Below are 19,318 nucleotides of genomic sequence, written 5' to 3'. Positions count from 1 at the left end.
AAGAGCTCAGAGACCTGGCTTCCTGTCCTGCCCTTCCCTCTCAGACAGAGTTTTACATTGTCAAGTCTCCAGTTTCTGAATGAGAAACCTCAGTTTAGCAACCAGGCCTATCTCTGTAGGGATGAGAAAAGTGAAGTCCAGATAGGCGAATCAACTTGTCCCAGTTCAACAAAGCACATCATAGAAGCTGAGGCCAGCCAATCTCCTGGGTTCTCCTCCATGTTCTTCCTACTGCCCCTCTGCGGCTTCAGTTTGTAAGGAGAGGATTGCTTCTCCTCACTCCTCTTGCACACTCTTGGGGCTATTTCAGTGAATTGTGTCTGCCTTTTAATATTTCTCACTTAAAAGAAAACCCACTCCATGGCATAATGGTTTCCAGTGTCCTGCTGTTTGGAAGAATGTTTTACCTGCCTGTCAGTGCTGAGCTTTGAGCTCCTTGGAGAAGGACATTCCTGTGGCTGTGGCCCATCCAGGCAGAACCAGCCTAGCTGGCCAAGTGGTTTCTCTGCATCGTTTGGCTGTCAGACAAGGGCCACCTGCTTATTGATTTGCACAGTGATGCTTAAGTCCAAACATCCTCCCTAATGACACAGAACTTCATATTAAAGGATGTCAGGGAATTGATTTTGCTCTTCTTTAAGAACAAAAGGTGTCAGAAGTTAGAAGGAACTGAACATTCAGGAAAACATAAGTCTCGATACCTTCCCATCACCCCATCCCTGACCCGGAAGCCATGATCTGCCAGTGGAAGATAAATCTAACCAATCCCATGGGACAAAGGGAGAGAGCCCTGCACAGCAAGACAGCAGCAGTCATTGGGCAGAAATAAATCATGAGATGGTTGAGAATCTGATTATCTGGATCAATTTCTCTGCATCCTCCTCTGCCCTTTTAGACCTGCGCTAAACTTTCCCTTCGATGCAAATGGTATTAAGTGCCTTGTGTCTGAAAAGGTTGTTGGCAGGATTTGGTTGAGAACACAAAGATGAATCTTCGTTCCCTTGTCTATAAAATGGGGATGTAATAATCTACCTCCTGTGAGAATTCAATGAGTTTATAAGATAAAGCTCTTAGAGCAGTGCGTGACCCAGAGTGAATACTCAACTCATGTTAACTAAGAAAATGAAAATGAAAACCTAGGAGTAGTCTCTGCCTGCAAAACGTTTTGAATCTAAGGGAGATGAGAGGCTGTGTATATATGCCTCTGTTCTGTATTTTTAATCAACTACTGAGGCCATAGAGAACAAAGAGTTGCCCCTTTTGTAAGGTAAAATAAATTACACTCATTGTTCAGCAAGGAAGTAATGAATTGAAAATACTAGAGGCAGAAAAGTTAAGAGTTTGGAGTCTACCAGGTGGCACTGAGACTAAAAACTTTCTTTGCCATGTTTAGCTCAAGATTTAATGGGTTATATAGTGTAAGGGACCAACTCCAGGCTCCGCTGGAACTCACCCTGGGATCCACAGCAAACAAAGCACTAACTTTGGCATATGGCACTGCCAGAAGTAAGTTTCCTAGGATCAGCCAGGCTCTGGGCCACTCACTGGGTTCGTGCCTCTGAACATTACCTTCCAGGAGCTGTCCCATTGCTGAACCTAATACTCACTCTACTCAGAGAAGGGTTGTAACCAAGTTTTTCTAAATGTCTGAGAAATAGAAGATGAATTTTAGATTTGATAAATGGCTGTACATTGGAGTCAGGAAGAGGTGAGTAGGAATCCTGGCCTTGCCACTTACTAGCTGTTTGACCTTGGATAAATTGCTTAACCTTTCTGAGCCTCAATTTCAATGTCTTTATTAAATAACTTTTATGACTGGGGAATCAATTAAATAATTTATTTAAAATACTTAGGGCAGTATTGATCATAAAATAGATGTTCCAAAAATACTTGTAATTACTTTTATCAGTTCCTGAGAGCCCACTTGTAATTTTCACTGGGTCTGTACTCTTGGGAATTCTCCAGAAACCATGACAAGGAATTTCAGAGAGTATTATCTGATATTGTAGTGGACTGTGCACAAGAATCAAATACAACAATGTCAAAAATTTGTCTGACACAACAAAGGAACGGACTGCCAGAAATAGTATATATAGTCTCTAGGAGTTTTTAAATAGATGGTGGAGAGATACATCAATAGATAAATTGAATGTCTGCATTCTTAGAGAGGGTGATTCAGAGATACCCCAATTCTAAGATTCACTAACTCTGATTGTCAAGTATTTTTTGTGGCTTCAGAAATTTCTACTAAATGCATTTTTTTCAGAGCCTTGTTGTATCATAATTTTTCTGTAAGGCAAACCACTTCAAACTTAGTGATATACAAAAATAAACATTTATTTCTTGCTCATGAGTCTAAGGGCCAGCTGAGGTTTGGCTGATCTAGCAATGAGTTCAGTACCATTTGCTCCAGATGTCTCTCATCTTCCTTGGAATAACAACTATCTGAGGTGTGTTCTTCTCGTGGTAAGAGGGCAAGAGAAGAAAGTAACTGCAGCCATGCAGGTACACGGCAAGTCCCTGTTCATATCACACTGAATAACACCCCAGTAGCCAGGCAAATCATGTGGCCAAACCCGAAAGGGAAAAGGTAGACACTGCTCACCATGAGGCCAAGGCAAGGATTCAGGTGTATATTAATACCACGGGGGAGCCAGGAATTGGGGGGCAATAATTCCTTCTTCCACACCTGTGATGTTGCAGACTATTGCTGGAGTGTAGTCTCCTTTCTGTTAGTTGAGGGGACTGTTTTTTTTGATCTAGCTGTAACCCCTGATGAGTGATATACCTCTTAGTACATTGTGGGCCAACATAAGGAGATAGGACCTCCTTAGTAAATGAGCCTTCTAAGATTCAGTCCTGTGGTGAAATAACTAAACTGAATGGAGGAAAAAGAAGTCATAGAGCCAGTCCTTCAAATGCAGCCTGCAGCAGCAGAGGCATAAGTCATTACTATCTAATGTCCACTCAGGGGTCTACCCGAATTGAGTTGTTGGTTTCCTTCCAATTCTCAATGATTTTCTGGCCATTTTCATAGAAACCATCAATGTAACTGATACTTCTGGTTTCAAATAATATGCTAGATCAAAAGCATAAATTACCTTGAAAATGTGACCATTTTTCTAGCTCTCCTTGGCTATCAGTAAGTAATACTCAAATTGCTCTAAATTGTTGGGTTGAGTTTAGGAGACAAAGGCCAGCAGTAAGTGAGATTATTAACATGAATTAGAATAAAACTCCCTCTTCAGTTTTCATCTAACAGAATGCAGGTCTTCAGAGAATGACTCTCTTTTCTAGATTAACACTCATCTACCTCCTGAAGGGCTGGGAGCTTAGGATTCTTTCTCACTCTCAGTACTTCTTAGAGAAACCCAGAAGAATCCAGTGAGAATGGTATCCTTGTTTGGCTGATTTTCTGGGAATCTTATTGGGAGGCAGAATGGCTCAGGGGTTAGATACCATTCTGGGATCTATGGCTGGATTCAAACTTGGCTGCACACCTGGGTAGCTGTGTGACCCTGCGAAGTTTGCAAAGGTTGCTTAACTTCTGCAGTTTTCACTGATGTTGATCATAGATCTTCAGTTCCCCTTTCCTCCTGGCATCCAGAGGATTGAATCCCTGGCTCCTTTGTGACTGGGTGGTGCTATGTGACCAGTTCTGGCCAAGGATTTTGAGCAAACATGTTCTATCTAACTTCTGGATTATACTATTTAATACTCAGTGAGAGACTCTCCAGAATTCTCTTTTGTCCCCCCTGGCACATTGACCAGCAACATGCAAGGTGACGTAACTCCAATGAGCAGAGTTCCCCTGTTGACCTGCACTAGACATGTAGCATGAGAAAGAAATAACCTTTGTGCTATGCCACTGACATTTGGGGGGTTATTTGCTGCCATAAGTTAATCCACCCTACCCTGATTGATGCACCTCACTAAATCTTTGTTTCTTTATGTCAAAAAATGATGATAATAGTAGAATCTATTTCATCAAGTAATTATGAGGACTAAACAGGATAATGTGTGTATAATACTTAGAATACTACCTAGCACATAATAAATTTTAATATATTGTGGCTGTTTATGATGATGATGATGTTGTTATGCCATGCCCTAACTTTGCCTCTAACAAGTTATCAGCAAGTTATTAGTCATGTGTCTTCAAGAAAATCACTTATAATCAAGTTGCAATAGTAGTATGTTAGAATAAATGAGCTGTAAGACTTCTAGCCTTATGTTATGAGCCTCTATGAACTCACTCAGAGACTCCATCCTGGTGTTTCAAAGATATTTCTATTGGTTAGGAAAATAAAACGCGATAATACTAAACATTATTTTCTATCCTTCAGTTGCTCTCCCTTCTCCAAACAAAAAGATGTATCCTCATTACAGAATTTTTTCTGCATCCTATTCTTAAGATTTCTGCTCAGGAAATTATTCTGGCTCGTAAATTATTAGCTACAAATTGGTTTCCCAATTTAGGCACCTATACCCTCATCAGTCCATCCCCATTCTCTGTTCGGTTTTCACCAGTAAGATGTCACAGCCCACTATGATCTTTTCTCCTGATAGCATGATCTTACCAAAAGAAGAAGATCCTGTCCTTGACCACCTTAGTCCAGGTTCAAATAGCTATCCACATACCACCACTCGTGACCACTGAGACCTGTTTTCCAGCTTCTTCAGACCAGAGCTTTCCATGTGTTATTTTTCTCTCATGTGACTTTAGATATATCCTTCTCTAGTCCCAAAGGTAGCCCTCCCTGCAATTCCCAATAGCAGCATGTTAATCTATGTTAACATATTAGATTGAACCATAAGAAATTGCCTTTGTGGAAGGGGTGGGGGTTGAATATAGAAATTTCATATGTTTCAATCTATATGTAAACCAAATTTGGAAAAGAAGGAGACTGTGATCACATACCTATTAAATTACATGTTGGATCCCATCAAGAATCCTAATGTATTTCTTCTTCCATACCTTGTTGAACTGGGAGCTTGTTCCAGAATATGACTTATGCTCTATGTATAACCTTTGGACCTCCCTCTACCCAGCAGTTGGTAGACAGCAGATACAGATGCTGGATTTATTGACCGACTAGATGAGAACTTTTTCTGATATCTATTGTTGACATTTGGGCTGTTTAAAAAGGTACCATTTATGACTACATTATGGGAGAAAATAACACTTTTTTTAACCTCTTTCAGATTGAAGACATCATTACAAAGATGCAAGATGACAAGACGGGGGGCGTGCCCATCAGAACAGTCAAGAGCTTTCTCTCCAAAATCCCCAGTGTCGTCACAGGTAACACCCTCCTGCAAGGTGTTGGTAACAATCAGAACTACCAAAGAGTCATAAGTCTAGATGGCGGCCTGAGGGGTGTCTGAAAATCTGCGAATAGTAAAGATGAAACATTCAGTGTGTTTCTTGACTCAGGTCCCATCCTAGTCTTAGTTTCTAGGAAGAAGCTACTTGTTGCCTATCATTAAGAATGACCTTACCATGACCAGCCCTTCAAGTGCATGTAGATTGAGGCCTCTGGGAATAAATAAACCCATTAATAAAGTGGCCCATCAGCAACTTTGCCTGTGGGATATACACAAGCACAGAAATATTAAAGAAATTAAGTTTAAACAGGTTTTTAAGACAGTGTTATATTCAAATTCTACAAAATGCTTGTATTTTCAGTTTTTTAACTCACTGTACTTGAACTCCTGAAAGAGAGGTTTTAAAATATTTTTCTTCATTCCTTGTATTGTGTTTTGTGTGCTCATCTTTCTTTTGCAATGCTTTATTGTGAAATATATTAAAACACATGGGTAGTTAAAAATAATAAAACACATTACATGTACCTACCATCCTGCCTTATAAAGAACATATTATCAATATCTTAGAGCCCCCTTGGGTACCTACTGTATTGCATCCACTTCCTTCAACACTATCTGCTCATATACTTATCAATTCATTGTTTTTCTTTGTAGTTTCACTACCTAGGTATGTATTTTTTGCTATCCAAACAAGTAACGAAATAAATTAAGATAACATTTTAGATGATTCTCTTAATCTGCCTATATGCTTTTCAAAATTCAGGAACCAAACGACTTAATTTTCACTATATACCTTTTAGAATGGCTAAAAATAAAAATATTGACAGTACCAAGTGGTGGTGAGGATGTGAAGCAACTGGAACTCTCACGTATTGGTGATAGGAATGGAAAATTGTGCAGCTACTTTGGGAACTAGTTCGGCAGTTTCTTACACAGTTAAACAATGCTTACCATATGAGCCAGCAATCCCACTCCTGGGTATTCACCCAAGAAAATGAAAACTTGTGTTTATACAAAAACTTGTATGTAAGTGTTTATAGCAACTTTTTTTGAAGTATACTGAAGAATATAGCAACTTTATTCATAATCTCCAAAGACTGGAAACAACCCAAATGTCCTTCAATGAATGGGTAAATGGATAAACAAACTGTAGTCTCTCCATACAGGGCAACAAAACCCAGGGAACTATTGATACTGGCAGCAACTTGGTTTAATCTCTAGGTCATTCTTCTGGGTGAAAGAAGCCAGTCTCAAAGGTTACATGCTTTGTGGTTTCATGTATACAACATTCTGTACATCACAAAACCATAGTGATAGAGATTAGATCAGTGATTTCCAGCAACTGGCAGTTGCAGAGCGAGTGTGACTACAAAGGACAGCAGGAGGGAGTTTTATGAGATGATGATGATGAACAGATGAACAGTTCTGTATACTGATTGTCGTGATGGTAACACGACTCTATATGTAGGCCAAAATTCATGGAACAGGCCCGGTATGATGGCTCATGCCTGTAATCCCAGCACTTTAGGAGGCTGAGGCAGGGAGATCACCTGAGGTCGGGAGATTGAGACCACCTTGACCAACGTGGAAAAACCCCATCTTTACTAAAAAATACAAAAATTAGCCAGGTGTAGTGGTGCGCACCTGTAGTCCCAGCTACTTGGGAGGCTGAGGCAGGAGAATCACTTGAACCTGGGAGGTAGAGGTTACAGTGAGCCGAGATCACGCCACTGCACTCCAGCCTGGGCGACAAGAGCAAGACTCTGTCTCAACAAAAACAACAACAAAATTCATGGAACAGCACGTACACACACACACACACACACACACACACACACACACACACAGAGTCAATATTACTGAATATTAGCTTAAAAAATAAATAGACCCAGTTGAAGTAAGTATCCCAACTCATTATCGAGATTGTTACTGTTTGAACTCAGGCACTGTCTTACTCAGCTCAGGCTGCTAGAACAAAGCACCCTACATTGGGTGGCTTATAAAGAACAGAAATTTGTGTCTCACAGTTCTGGAGTCTGGAAGTCTGAGATCGGATACCATCATGGGTTCTGGTAAGAGCCCATTCCAGGTTGTAGACTGCTGACTTCTTGTTGTATCCTCATTTGGTGGAGAGAAAGCTAGATAGGGGGCCGGGCACTGTGACTCACGCATGTAATCCCAGCACTTTGGGGGGCTGAGGCGGGTGGATCACCTGAGGTCAGGCATTTGAGAGCAGCCTGGCCCACATGGCGAAACCCCATCTCTACTAAAAATACAAAAAGAAAGTAGCTGGGTGTGGTGGTGTGTGCCTGTAGTCCCAGCTACTCGGGAGGCTGAGGCAGGAGAATCACTTGAACTGCGGAGGTTGCAGTGAGCAGAGGTCACGCCACTGCACTCCAGCATGAGTGACAGAGTGAGACTCCGTCTCAAAAAAAAAGTAAGCTAAATAGCTCTCCGGCCTCTCTGTAAAGGGTAATAATTCCATTCGTGAGAGGCCCTCCTTCATAAACTCCCCAAAGACCCCCTAATGCCATCACTTTGGGGATTAGATTTCAACGTAAGAATTTGGAGGATACACATTCAGTCCAAAATAGAGCTCAAATAGATTTGGGTAATGAAGGATACTTGTATTGTTAGTGTTTTCTAATTTTAAAAATTATGTAAATAGAATTTCACTATATATATTATTCATGTATAATATATAGTATAATATAGACTACAGGTGATTTTACTATATGATTTTTCACATTCCTGGATTTTGTTCAATAATGTTGTTTAAGACTTTTCTATCTATTTCACAGGCCACACTGATCTGTTGTTTTTCTTACCATTGTTGCTGGTTTGGGTATCAAGTTTATGCTAGCCTCATAAATGAGCCTTGAAGTATCTCTTTTTTGTTGATATTCTGCTTTTCTTTGAAAAATAATTGTCCCTTTAATCCAGGTTTTTAAGTATGTAATTTCAATTATTTTTTATTTCTAAAATTTCCTCTGGTTCTTTTTTTTTTTCTTTTTTTTTTTTTTTTAGACAGAATCTCACTCTTGTCACCCAGGCTGGAGTGCAATGGCGTGATCTCACTGCAACCTCCACCTCCTTGGTTCAAGTGATTCTCCTGCCTCAGTCTCCTGAGCAGCTGGGATTATGAGTGCCTGCCACGACACCCGGCTAATTTTTTGTATTTTTAGTAGAGATGGGGTTTCACCACATTGCCCAGGCTGGTCTTGAACTCCTGACCTCAGGTGATCTGCCTGCCTCGGCCTCCCAAAGTGCTCTAGTTCTTTTTACAATATGCTTGGTCTTTCATTTTTTTGTTTATTCATTTAGATATTTATTGAGTGTACACTGTTTTCTAAGCATTGTTAAGGACTTGAGATTCAGAAGTAAATGAAACAGATAAAAAGTTCTACCCTCATGGAATTTATATTCTAGTAGAGGAAGAAATAAGTAAGGAAAACTTACAGAATTTTAGGTAGTGATAAAGGCCAAGAAGAAAAATAAAATACACAAAAGGATGGGAAGTGTTAGAGTGTTGCAATTTTGGAATAGGTGCTCAAGAAAGAGCTCTTTGAGAAGATGACATTTGAGTAAATATGGAAAGGAGATGAGGGATTGAATCATATGTATATTGAGGTAACGAGCATTCCAGACAGCCAGAGCTCGGTGCCCAAGGCAGGTTCATGGAGCATTGAGGATCTGTGAGGAGGAGCCAGGGCAGCTAAAGTAGAGTCAAAAAAATAAGGAGAGTGGGGATGAAGCCACATGAGAATGGTGAGCTAGATCACTTAGCCTCTTATCACTGCAGGATTTTGCACATGGCCTGACCTGCTCTGACTTACCTTTCAATGAGATCACTCTATTATATTCAGAATCCCCTGGGGGATTGACGATTTAGGTGCCAGATAGGAGGCTATTATTAAAATGGTGACTCGGACTAGATGATATAGTTACGCTCTGGGTCCCTACCCAAATCGCATCTCAAATTATAATCCCCACATGGCAAGGGAGGGACCTGGTGGTAGGTGATTAGATCATGGGGGAGGTTCACCCCGGCTGTTCTCATGATTGTGAGTGAGTTCTCACAAGATCTGATGGTTTAAAAGTGTGGCACTTCTCCTTGCTCTCTTTCTGTCCTGCCGCCATGTAAGACATGCTTTGTTTCCCCTTTACCTTCTGCCAGGATTGTAAGTTTCCTGAGGCCTCGCCAGCCATGTAATTGACTGTGAGTCAATTAAGTTTCTTTCCTTTATAAATTACCCAGTCTCAGAAAGTTCTTTATGACAGTGTGAAAATGGCCTAATACACTAAGCTATCGGCACTGTAGATGTGTGAAGTAGTCAGATTCGGATTCAAGTCTGAAGGTAGATGATATGGTTTGGCTGAGTCCCCACCTAAATCTCTTCTTGAATTGTATAACAGTTCCTAGAATCCCCACATATCCTGGAAGGGACCTGGTGGGAGGTAATTGAATCATGGGGGCAATTACCTCTATGCTATTCTCATGATAGTGAGTGAGTTCTAATGAGATCTGGTGATATCATAAGGCGCTTTCCCCTGTCTTTGCTCTGCACTTCTCCTTGCTGCTTCCATGCGAAGAAGATGTATTTGCTTCACTTTCCGCCATGATTGTAAGTTTCCTGAGGCCTCCCTAGCCATGCTGAACAGTGAGTCAATTAAACATCTGTCCTTTATAAATTACCCAGTCTTGTGTGTGTCTTTATTAGCAGCATGAGAATGGACTCATACAGTACGTTGGTACCAGGTAGTGGGGCACTGCTGTTAAGATACTTGAAAATGTGGAAGTGGCCAGGTGCAGTGGCTCATGTCTGTAATCCCAGCACTTTGGGAGGCCATGGCAGGTGGATCATTTGAGGTCAGGAGTTCAAGACCAGTCTGGTCAACATGGTGAAACCCCATCTCTACTAAAAGTGCAAAAATTAGCTGGGTGGTAGTGGCACACACCTGTAATCCCAGCTACTTGGGAGGCTGAGGCAGGAGAATCACTTGAGCCCAGGCAGCAGAGGTTGTGGTGAGCTGAGATTGCACCACTGCGTTCTAGTCTGTGAGACCCTGTCTCAGAAAAAAAAGAAAAGAAAGAAACTGTGAAAGCGACTTTGGCACTGGGTGACAGGCAGAGATAGGAACAGTTTGAAGGGCTCAGAAGAAGACAAGAAAATGTGGGAAAGTTTGAAACTTCCTAGAGACTTGGAAGGCCCAGAAGACAGGAAGATGTGGGAAAGTTTAGAACTTTCTAGAGACTTGTTGAATGGCTTTGATCAAAATACTGATAGTGATATGGACAATAAACTCCAGGCTGAGGTAGTCTCAGATGGAGATGAGAAACTTGTTAGGAACTGGAGCAAAGGTAACTCTCGTTATGCTGTAGCAAAGAGTCTGGTGGCATTTTGGCCCTGCCCTAGAGATTTGTGAAACTTTGAACTTAAGAGAGATGATTTAGAGTATCTGGCAGAAAAAAATTTCTAAGTGCAAAGTGTTCAAGAGGTGACATTTGACACCTCTGGACACAAGAGAGCATAAAAGTTTGGAAAATTTGCAGCCTGACGAACCAGTAGAAAAGAAAAACCCATTTTCTGGGGAGAAATTCAAGCTGGCTGCAGAAATTTGCATAAGTAAGGAGGAACCAAATGTTAAATGCCAAGACAGTGGGGAAAATGTCTACAGGGCATGTCCCAGACCTTCAAGGCAGCCCCTCCCATCACAGACCCAGAGGCCTAAGAGGAAAAAATGATATTTTTCCTCTTAGGTCCAGGGCCCCACTCTGTGTGCAGCCTAGGGACTTAGTGCTCTGTGTCCCAGCTGCTCCAGCTGTAGTTAAAAGGGGTCAAGGTACAGCTCAGGCCATGGCTTCAGAGGGTGCAAGCCTCCAGCCTTGGCAGCTTCCATATGGTGTTTGTCTTGTGGGTGTGCAGAAGACAAGAACTGAGGTTTGGAAACCTCTACCTAGATTTTAGAGGATGTATAGAAACACCTGGGTGTCCAGACAGAGGTGTGCTGCAGGGGTGGAGCCCTCATGGAGAACCTCTGTTAAGGCAGTGCAGAAGGGAAATGTGGGGTTGGAGCCCCCACACAGAGTCCCTATTGGGGAACTGCCTAGAGGAGCTATAAGAAGAGGGTCACTGTCTTCCAGATCCCAGAATGGTAGGTCCACCCACAGCTTGCACTGTGCAACTGGAAAAACTGCAGACACTCAGCACCAGCTGTGAAAGCAGCCAGGAATGGGGCTGTACCCTGCAAAGCTACAGGGGCAGAGCTGCCTAAGATAGTGGGAGCCCATGTCTTGCATCAGCATAACATGGATGTGAGACATGAAGTAAAAGGAGATTATTTCATAACTTTAAGATTTAATTAGTGACCTATTGGATTTCAGACTTTCATGGGGGCCTGTAGCCCCTTTGTTTTGGCCAATTTCTCCCATCTGGAACAGGTATATTTACCCAATGCCTGTACCCACATTGCATGTAGGAAGTAACTAGCTTGCTTTTGATTTTACAGGCTCATAGGCGGAATGGACTTGCTTTGTCTCAGATGAGATTTTGGACTTGGACTTTTGGGTTAATGCTGGAATGAGTTAAGACTTTGAGGGACTGTTGGGAAGGCATGATTGTATTTTGAAATGTGAGGACCTGAGATTTGGGAGGGGCCAGAGATGGAATGATATGGTTTGGACATGTCCCCACCCAAATCTCATCTTGAATTGTGATTCCCATAGTCCCCATGTGTCTTGAGAGGAACCCAGTGGGAGGTAATTGAATCATGGGTTGGTTACCTCCATGCTGTTCTCATGATGGAGAGTGAGTTCTCATGAGATCTGATAGTTTTATAAGGGGCTTTTCCCCCACCTTACTCCTCACTTCTTCTTGCTACTGCCATGTGAAGAAGGACGTGTTTGCTTTCCTTTCTGCCAGGAAGTTTCCTGAGGCCTTCCTAGCCACACTGAAATGTCAGTCAATTAAACCTCTTTTATTTATTTACCAGTCTCGAGTATGTCTTTATTAGCAGTGTGAGAACAGACTAATACAGTAGAATAGACAGTATTAAGGGATGGATCAGATACAGAATGTGAGAGGAAAAATAGGAATTAGCCATAATCCATACTTTTTGGCTTCAGCAACTGGAAAAAAAAAGGAGTTGCTATTAATTTCAATGGGGAATACTATGATAGGGGTACCAGGGGTCAGGGTGGGGGAAGTTGTTAGCTGAAGGGTAAGAAATCAAAAGATAAATTTTAGACAGGTCAAGTTATAGCGACCTATTAGACATTCAGTTGGAGATGACAAGTAGGTATTTGAGTATGTGGATTTGCATTTTAAGGGAGTGTCTGAGCTGGGTTCATAAGCCATCAGCATGTAGACAGTATTTAGAGTCATGGGAATAATAAGGTCATAAAGGGAGTGAGTGTAGATAGAACACACAGTCCAATTCCTAAAACATGGGGTACTCCAATCTATAGATGTGAGGGAGAGAAGAAAACAGCAAAAAAATTGAGAACAAGTGGCTGGAGACAAGGGGGAAAAATCAAGAGGATATAATTTCTTAGACACCAACTTTTCTAGAAAGTGTTTTAAGGAAGAATGGAGTGACCTACTATATCTATGCTGATAAGCTAAGGGCTGAGAGTTTATCATTACATTTAGCAACACTGAATTCATTGCTGACCTTGGTAAGTGCACATTCTGTGAAACATTGGGAGCAAAAATCCTTATGGGAGTGTGTTCCAATCTGAGTATGAGGAGAGTGATTCAAGATGCTAAGACAGTTAATCTTGGAAGGAGTTTCCCTTGTAAAATGAAGAAATGCAGTCATATCTAGAGGGGTACATTAGGTCAGAACAGATAGATTTTTAATTTAATAAAAAGGTAATATGTTTGTATTATAGAAATGACTTAGTAGAGAGGGGGAAATGATGCAGGAGAATGGAAAAACTTCAAGGAGTGATATCAATGACTAGATAAGAGAGGATTGAATCTAACATGCATATAGGTGAGTAGTTGCAGCTAGAAACACATGCAATTTATTCACAGAAAGAAGAAAGGCACAATAGATGCACAGAGGTATAAATAAGTGGGCAGGTGTGATGGGAGGTGGTGGAAGCTTATAGAACTTCTCATTGCCTCTATGTTCCTAGTAATCTGGAAAGCAGAAGTGGCAGAGACTTTGAAAGTTTGAGGAGAGATCATAAATTATAAATTAGTCAACTAGGAGAGTAGAGATTGACTGGACTAGGGAAATAGAACTTTGATTGTGATTGATATGGTTCGGCTCTGTCGCCTCACTCAGATCTCATCTCAGATTGTAATCCCCATAATCCCCACATGTTGAGGGAGACACTTAGTGAGAGGTGATTGGATCATGGTGGTGGTTTCCTCCATGCTGTTCTCATGATAGTGTGCAAGCTCTCACGAGATCTGGTGGTTTTTGTAAGTGTTTGACAGTTCGTTCTTCACACACTCTCTTTGCCTGCTGCCATGTAAGACATACCTGCTTCCCTTTTCGCCACGATTGTAAGTTTCCTGAGGTCTCCCTAGCCATTTGGAACTGTGAGTCAATCAAATCTCTTTTTTTAAATAAATTACCCAGTCTTGGGCAGTTCTTTATAGCAGTGTGAGAATGTACTAATACAGTGACCTTCTTAGGATGATTAATATTTTTTAATTTAAAGACAGACAATTATTTCCCCATCCACATTTAGCTCTGTGGATTTGGGCATGCCTCGGGTAGAAAGTGGACTTAGTTGATGTTATAGCAAGTTTGAGGGTATAATAGATAAAGATAGAGGAAGAGTGACTAAAATGATTGGCCATTACATTTAATTGAATAAGGATGAAAACAACATGAGATGGATGAGGAACCATGAAGAGTAGTTATTGCAATAAATTGTAAGTCAAGTGGCAAAGGAATTTTGGAGTTTTTAGAGGCAAGAGTAAAAGAGTTGAAAATATAGGAGGTGGTGATGGACAGTGGCATGTTTGAAATTGAGATTCTGGAAAGATTGTGATTATTGGCAGGGACAAAAATGTAAGGTATAACCGTAGGAACAAGGGATTAAAATGGGATAGAGGATAAGATTATTGGAGGAGAGGAGGTTAAGAAACTAAGAGGCCATGATACTGGAAGACTGAACTGTGTGAATATTGAAATCACTACTTGGGGAGCATTAGAGAAGGTGGTTATGAGTTAAAATCTTTATGGAATGAGAAGCAAAGGACCAGGGATCAGTAGATGACTTTCACAATAAGAGGTACAGGTGGTTTAATCAGATGGTATGGAAGTGAAAGCTGAGTGTGTTTTAGAGAAGAGGGAGGGGATGAAGGTAGTCTGAAAGTAGCCATTAGAATCATGACAGTCACTTCTCTACCTGTAAACCCCATGGTATATAAAGTGTGGGAGGGAAAATAGCCACCACCTAAGAGGGCTGCAAGGAAGCAGGGCCACTGGGAAGAAATAGAAGATGAAAGGAATGTTAACTGATTTTACTTATGATTCATCATGAGTCCAAGAGGGCAAGTGAAAGGGTTGCAGGAGATGGTGAGTTTATGACTTGAGTAATAAATGCCTGCTGTTTCTGTGTGCCAGGCTCTAGAGTAGTCAAAGACGATATAAAGATGAACAAAGACTTGAACCCTGCTCTTAAAAAGCTATTAATCTAGTGAGAGAAACAGACACAGGCAGACCAATGGTTATATGAGCTGTATGCCATAATAGAAGAATGGACAAAGTGCCGTTTGAGTCCAGGAGAGAGAATCATGAATTTTTATTGGATATGTCTAGAATATTTCTCTGAGAAGGTATATCAGTTATCTATTGCTGCATAACAAACCACCACAAACTATAATTGCTTACAACTACAGTGATTTTTGGTTTCTTATGATTATGATTCCATGAACTGGCAATCTGGGCAGTTCTGCTGGTCTCAGCCATGAGGCCATAGTCATCTGATGGCTTAATTGAGGCTGGAGGGTCTACAGTGGCCTCACTCATTTGTTTGGCTTTGGTGCTAACTCTTAACTGGGGTCTCAGTTCTTCTCTGTGTCACCTTGTATCTGCCAATAGGTTAGATTGGGCTTCTTCACAGCCTCTTGGTGTTAGGGTTCCAAGCAGGAGAAGATAAAAACTTCTAGACCTCATAGGGCCTAGGCTCCAGAACTCATACAATGTCAAGTCCACCATGTCTTGTTCTTCAAGGCAAATCACAAGGCAAAGTCTGGATTGAAGAGGATGGAGAAACCAAGTCCACCTCCTGGTGTAGGAGTGGCAACATCATGTTGACATTGGGAGACATGATTCATTGGAGGGCATTACCATAACAATCCACTATAGACAGTAATTTAGAACTGGGCTTTAAACATAAGTATAAACCCATGGGAAGTCATTCCATGTAGAGAAAATAGAATTTTCATAGGCCCGAATACGTGAAAAATATGCCAGGTTTCAGGAAACATAAGCTTGCTTGGGTGGTTGGAGTTTAAAACACATTTATGTGTGTATGTGTTTGAGAAGAGGAGCATGTTGCCAGAACAGCCACAGGAGTGAAAAAGATACAAGAATTACACCTAATAACAGATTATAAAGGAACACTGACTTGTAGACTTTGTCTCAAAGGTGGGGCTACTTTTATCTCAAAGGTAACCCATCTACCCTGTTCAGATGGGCTGCCATCAGCGGTTTTAAATATAAGAGAAATCACATCCATGAAGTAGATGGAATTTTAAGCAGGAAGAAATGAGGAGTATGGAGACTAGTTATGGAGTCTAGATAAGGGAATGTATGTGGGAAATAAGGAAAGCCATATTAACAAAAACCACAGTATCAACTGAAACCATGGCTATACAGCCACACATCATTAAATCCTTATAAAAACCCCGTGAGATACAAACTGTTATTATCTCTACTATGTAATGGAGGAAACTGCTAATTCAAGAGTAACTTTTCCAAGGCCACACAGCTAGTAAATAGCAGGATCTGTTTCTCTGGGCCACCTGTGTAAGGATGGTAGCAGTAGGGTTCAAGACATCAGAGGAAAAAGTAGAAGGTATGATTGACATAACCTGCTGACTCGAAATAGAGCACAAGGTAACTCATCCAAAATGGATACACCTTAATACCATGGATTGAATACATTCATTTAACTTTTTCTCTTCTGAAACCCCACAAAAATTATAGTAAAAGACTTTTATTTTAAAAGCATAATCTAAAAAAGTTGGAGGCCTGTATTACAGTGATCTACCATAGGAAATAAACATCCTTAAAAATCTTGAAAAGATGAGTCCAGTACAAATGGCAGTTAGTGCCTCACTCTCAAGATGAGCAGATGTGTGAAAGACTCATGGAGAACAGTCTCCCAACACAGGAGACAATAGCAACAAAACTCAAGGATCTTAAAAACAAATGGATGAGTGGTAACTGACAATAGCCCTGAAATAACCTAACCATCACTTGTCAGTGGACAAAGCTAAAACAACAACAACAACAACAACAACAAAACCCTCTATTTATATGATGGAGTTCTCAATGGGCTCAGAAACTGGTAGCATCAGCAGACTTTTCTATCTAGTTAGAATGTGTTTTGCCAACACTCTCACCTACTTAACTACTGTGCAGACCAATCACTAGCTCAGTGTCTATTGTTTAGCAATATCAGGTCCTGCAATTGGCCAGCACAGCTCAGACTGGTGTTGAGGTGGTTCCTAAGGCCAGTCAAGCCCCAGGACAGAAGACAAATCTCATGCTTATCTCTAGTTGCTGGCACTGGAGTAGAGAACTACATAGAGAAAAATGCCAGGTCACCGAGACCCATGGGTACCAAACCTAAAGTGGAAGCACATTAATACATGGCCACCCTGTTACTGTGGAAAGAGAGGCTGTATCTACATGGGACAGTAATCAGCCCACACTTCAGCCTTTCCACCAGCTCAGCAACCTCCATCAGACTTTCTAGCCATTTGAGAAATAGCCAGCTTCCCATCACAAACCAGCAGATACCAGCAGATACTCCAACACCAGAGCTTCCATTTCAAGAGCAACCGCTGGGGGAATAACTTTTTCTCTTCTGTATTAGACCCCAGTTCTTTAATAAAAATTGAAAGTAAAGGTGAAAGAATAATGGACATTATAAGGCTGGTTAATCAGCAGTGTCTTTATTTCTTGCACTGCTACATAACACACTGTCCATACCTACATGTGACTTTGCTGAATAAACAGCAAGTGATTTCAATAGAAGAAGGCAAGAAGATGGAGACCAATGGCATGATGATGACAGTCTGCTGGTGAAAGCTTCTTTCCAAAGATGATGAGCATATCCCAGTGCATCTAAGACTCTGTTACTCTCAGAAGCTCTGGGAAGCTGCTTGTCACCACTTTCTCAGCAACACGGTGAAAGTCAGAGAATAATGTTGATAAAAAGTAGTATCTTGCTGGAAGGCCCATCTCTATGCTGTCAAGTTCCTACACTGAGTTGAAAATTTCGAAGATGGCCGAATAGGAACAGCTCCAGTCTCCAGCTCCCAGCGCGAGCGACACAGAAGACGGGTGATTTCTGCATTTTCAACTGAGGTACCGGGTTCATCTCACCTAGGGAGTGCTGGACAATCGGTGCTGGTCAGCTGCTGCAGCCCGACCAGCAAGAGCTGAAGCAGGGTGAGGCATCGCCTCACCTGGGAAGCACAAGGGGGAAGGGAATCCCTTTTCCCAGCCAGGGGAACTGAGACACACAACACCTGGAAAATCGGGTAACTCCCACCCAAATACTGTGCTTTACCAAGGGTCTTAGCAAACGGCACACCAGGAGATTATATCCCACTCCTGGCTGGGAGGGTCCCACGCCCGCGGAGCCTCCCTCATTGCTAGCACAGCAGTCTACGATCTAACAGCAAGGCAGCAGCGAGGCTGGGGGAGGGGCACCCGCCATTGCTGAGGCTTAAGTAGGTAAAGCCGCTGGGAAGCTCGAACTGGGTGGAGCCCACAGCAGCTCAAGGAGGCCTACCTGTCTCTGGAGACTCCACCTCTGGGGACAGGGCACAGCTAAACAAACAAACAAAAAGCAGCAGAAACCTCTGCAGACACAAACGACCCTGTCTGACAGCTTTGAAGAGAACAGTGGATCTTCCAACATGGAGGTTGAGATCTGAGAACGGACAGACTGCCTGCTCAAGTAGGTCCCTGACCCCTGAGTAGCCGAACTGGGAGACATCCCCCACTAGGTGCAGACCGACACCCCCCACCTCACACAATGGGGTACACCCCAGAGACAAAGCTTCCAAAGCAAGAATCAGACAGGTACACTCACTGTTCAGCAATATTCTATCTTCTGCAGCCTCTGCTGCTGATACCCAGGCAAACAGGGTCTGGAGTGGACCTCGAGCAATCTCCAACAGACCTACAGCTGAGGGTCCTGACTGTTAGAACAAAAACTAACAAACAAGAAGGACACCCACACCAAAACCCCATCACTCCGTCACCATCATCAAAGACCAAAGGCAGATAAAACCACAAAGATGGGGGAAAAGCAGGACAGAAAAGCTGGAAATTCAAAAAATAAGAGTGCATCTCTTCATTCAAAGGAATGCAGCTCATCGTCAGCAATGGATCAAAGCTGGATGGAGAATGACTTTGACGGGTTGAGAGAAGATGGCTTCAGTCCATCAAACTTCTCAAAGCTAAAGGAGGAATTACGTACCCAGTGCAAAGAAACTAAAAATCTTGAAAAAAGAATGGAAGAATGGATAACTAGAATAATCAATGCAGAGAAGGCCATAAACGAACTGACAGAGATAAAAACCATGACATGAGAAATACGTGACAAATGTACAAGCTTCAGTAACTGACTCGATCAACTGGAAGAAAGAGTATCAGCTATTGAGGATCAAATGAATGAAATGAAGCGAGAAGAGAATTCTAAAGAAAAAAGAGGAAAAAGAAATGAACAAAGCCTTCAAGAAGTATGGGATTATGTGAAAAGACCAAATCTACATCTGAA

At 41.8% G+C, this 19,318-nt stretch overlaps 1 protein-coding gene across 18 annotated transcripts in view; it reads left to right on the top strand.

Moving 5' to 3' along the window:
* Nucleotides 1-19,318, top strand: part of RGS6 (regulator of G protein signaling 6) — a 629,077-nt gene that overhangs the window by 417,631 nt on the left and 192,128 nt on the right. For all 18 annotated transcript variants that reach the window (XR_004184869.1, XM_031668021.1, XM_031668024.1 and 15 more), the window contains exon 3: nt 5,206-5,305. Coding sequence is in view for 17 of the 18 variants with exons in the window: in XM_031668021.1 (XP_031523881.1) it covers nt 5,206-5,305 (100 nt within the window). In the remaining variant the exon portion in view is untranslated. The remainder of the gene's footprint in view (nt 1-5,205; nt 5,306-19,318) is intronic.

The sequence above is a fragment of the Papio anubis genome, chromosome 7, assembly GCF_008728515.1.
Source record: "Papio anubis isolate 15944 chromosome 7, Panubis1.0, whole genome shotgun sequence".
Lineage (NCBI taxonomy): Eukaryota > Metazoa > Chordata > Mammalia > Primates > Cercopithecidae > Papio > Papio anubis.
This window is presented reverse-complemented; position numbering and strand designations above follow the sequence as displayed.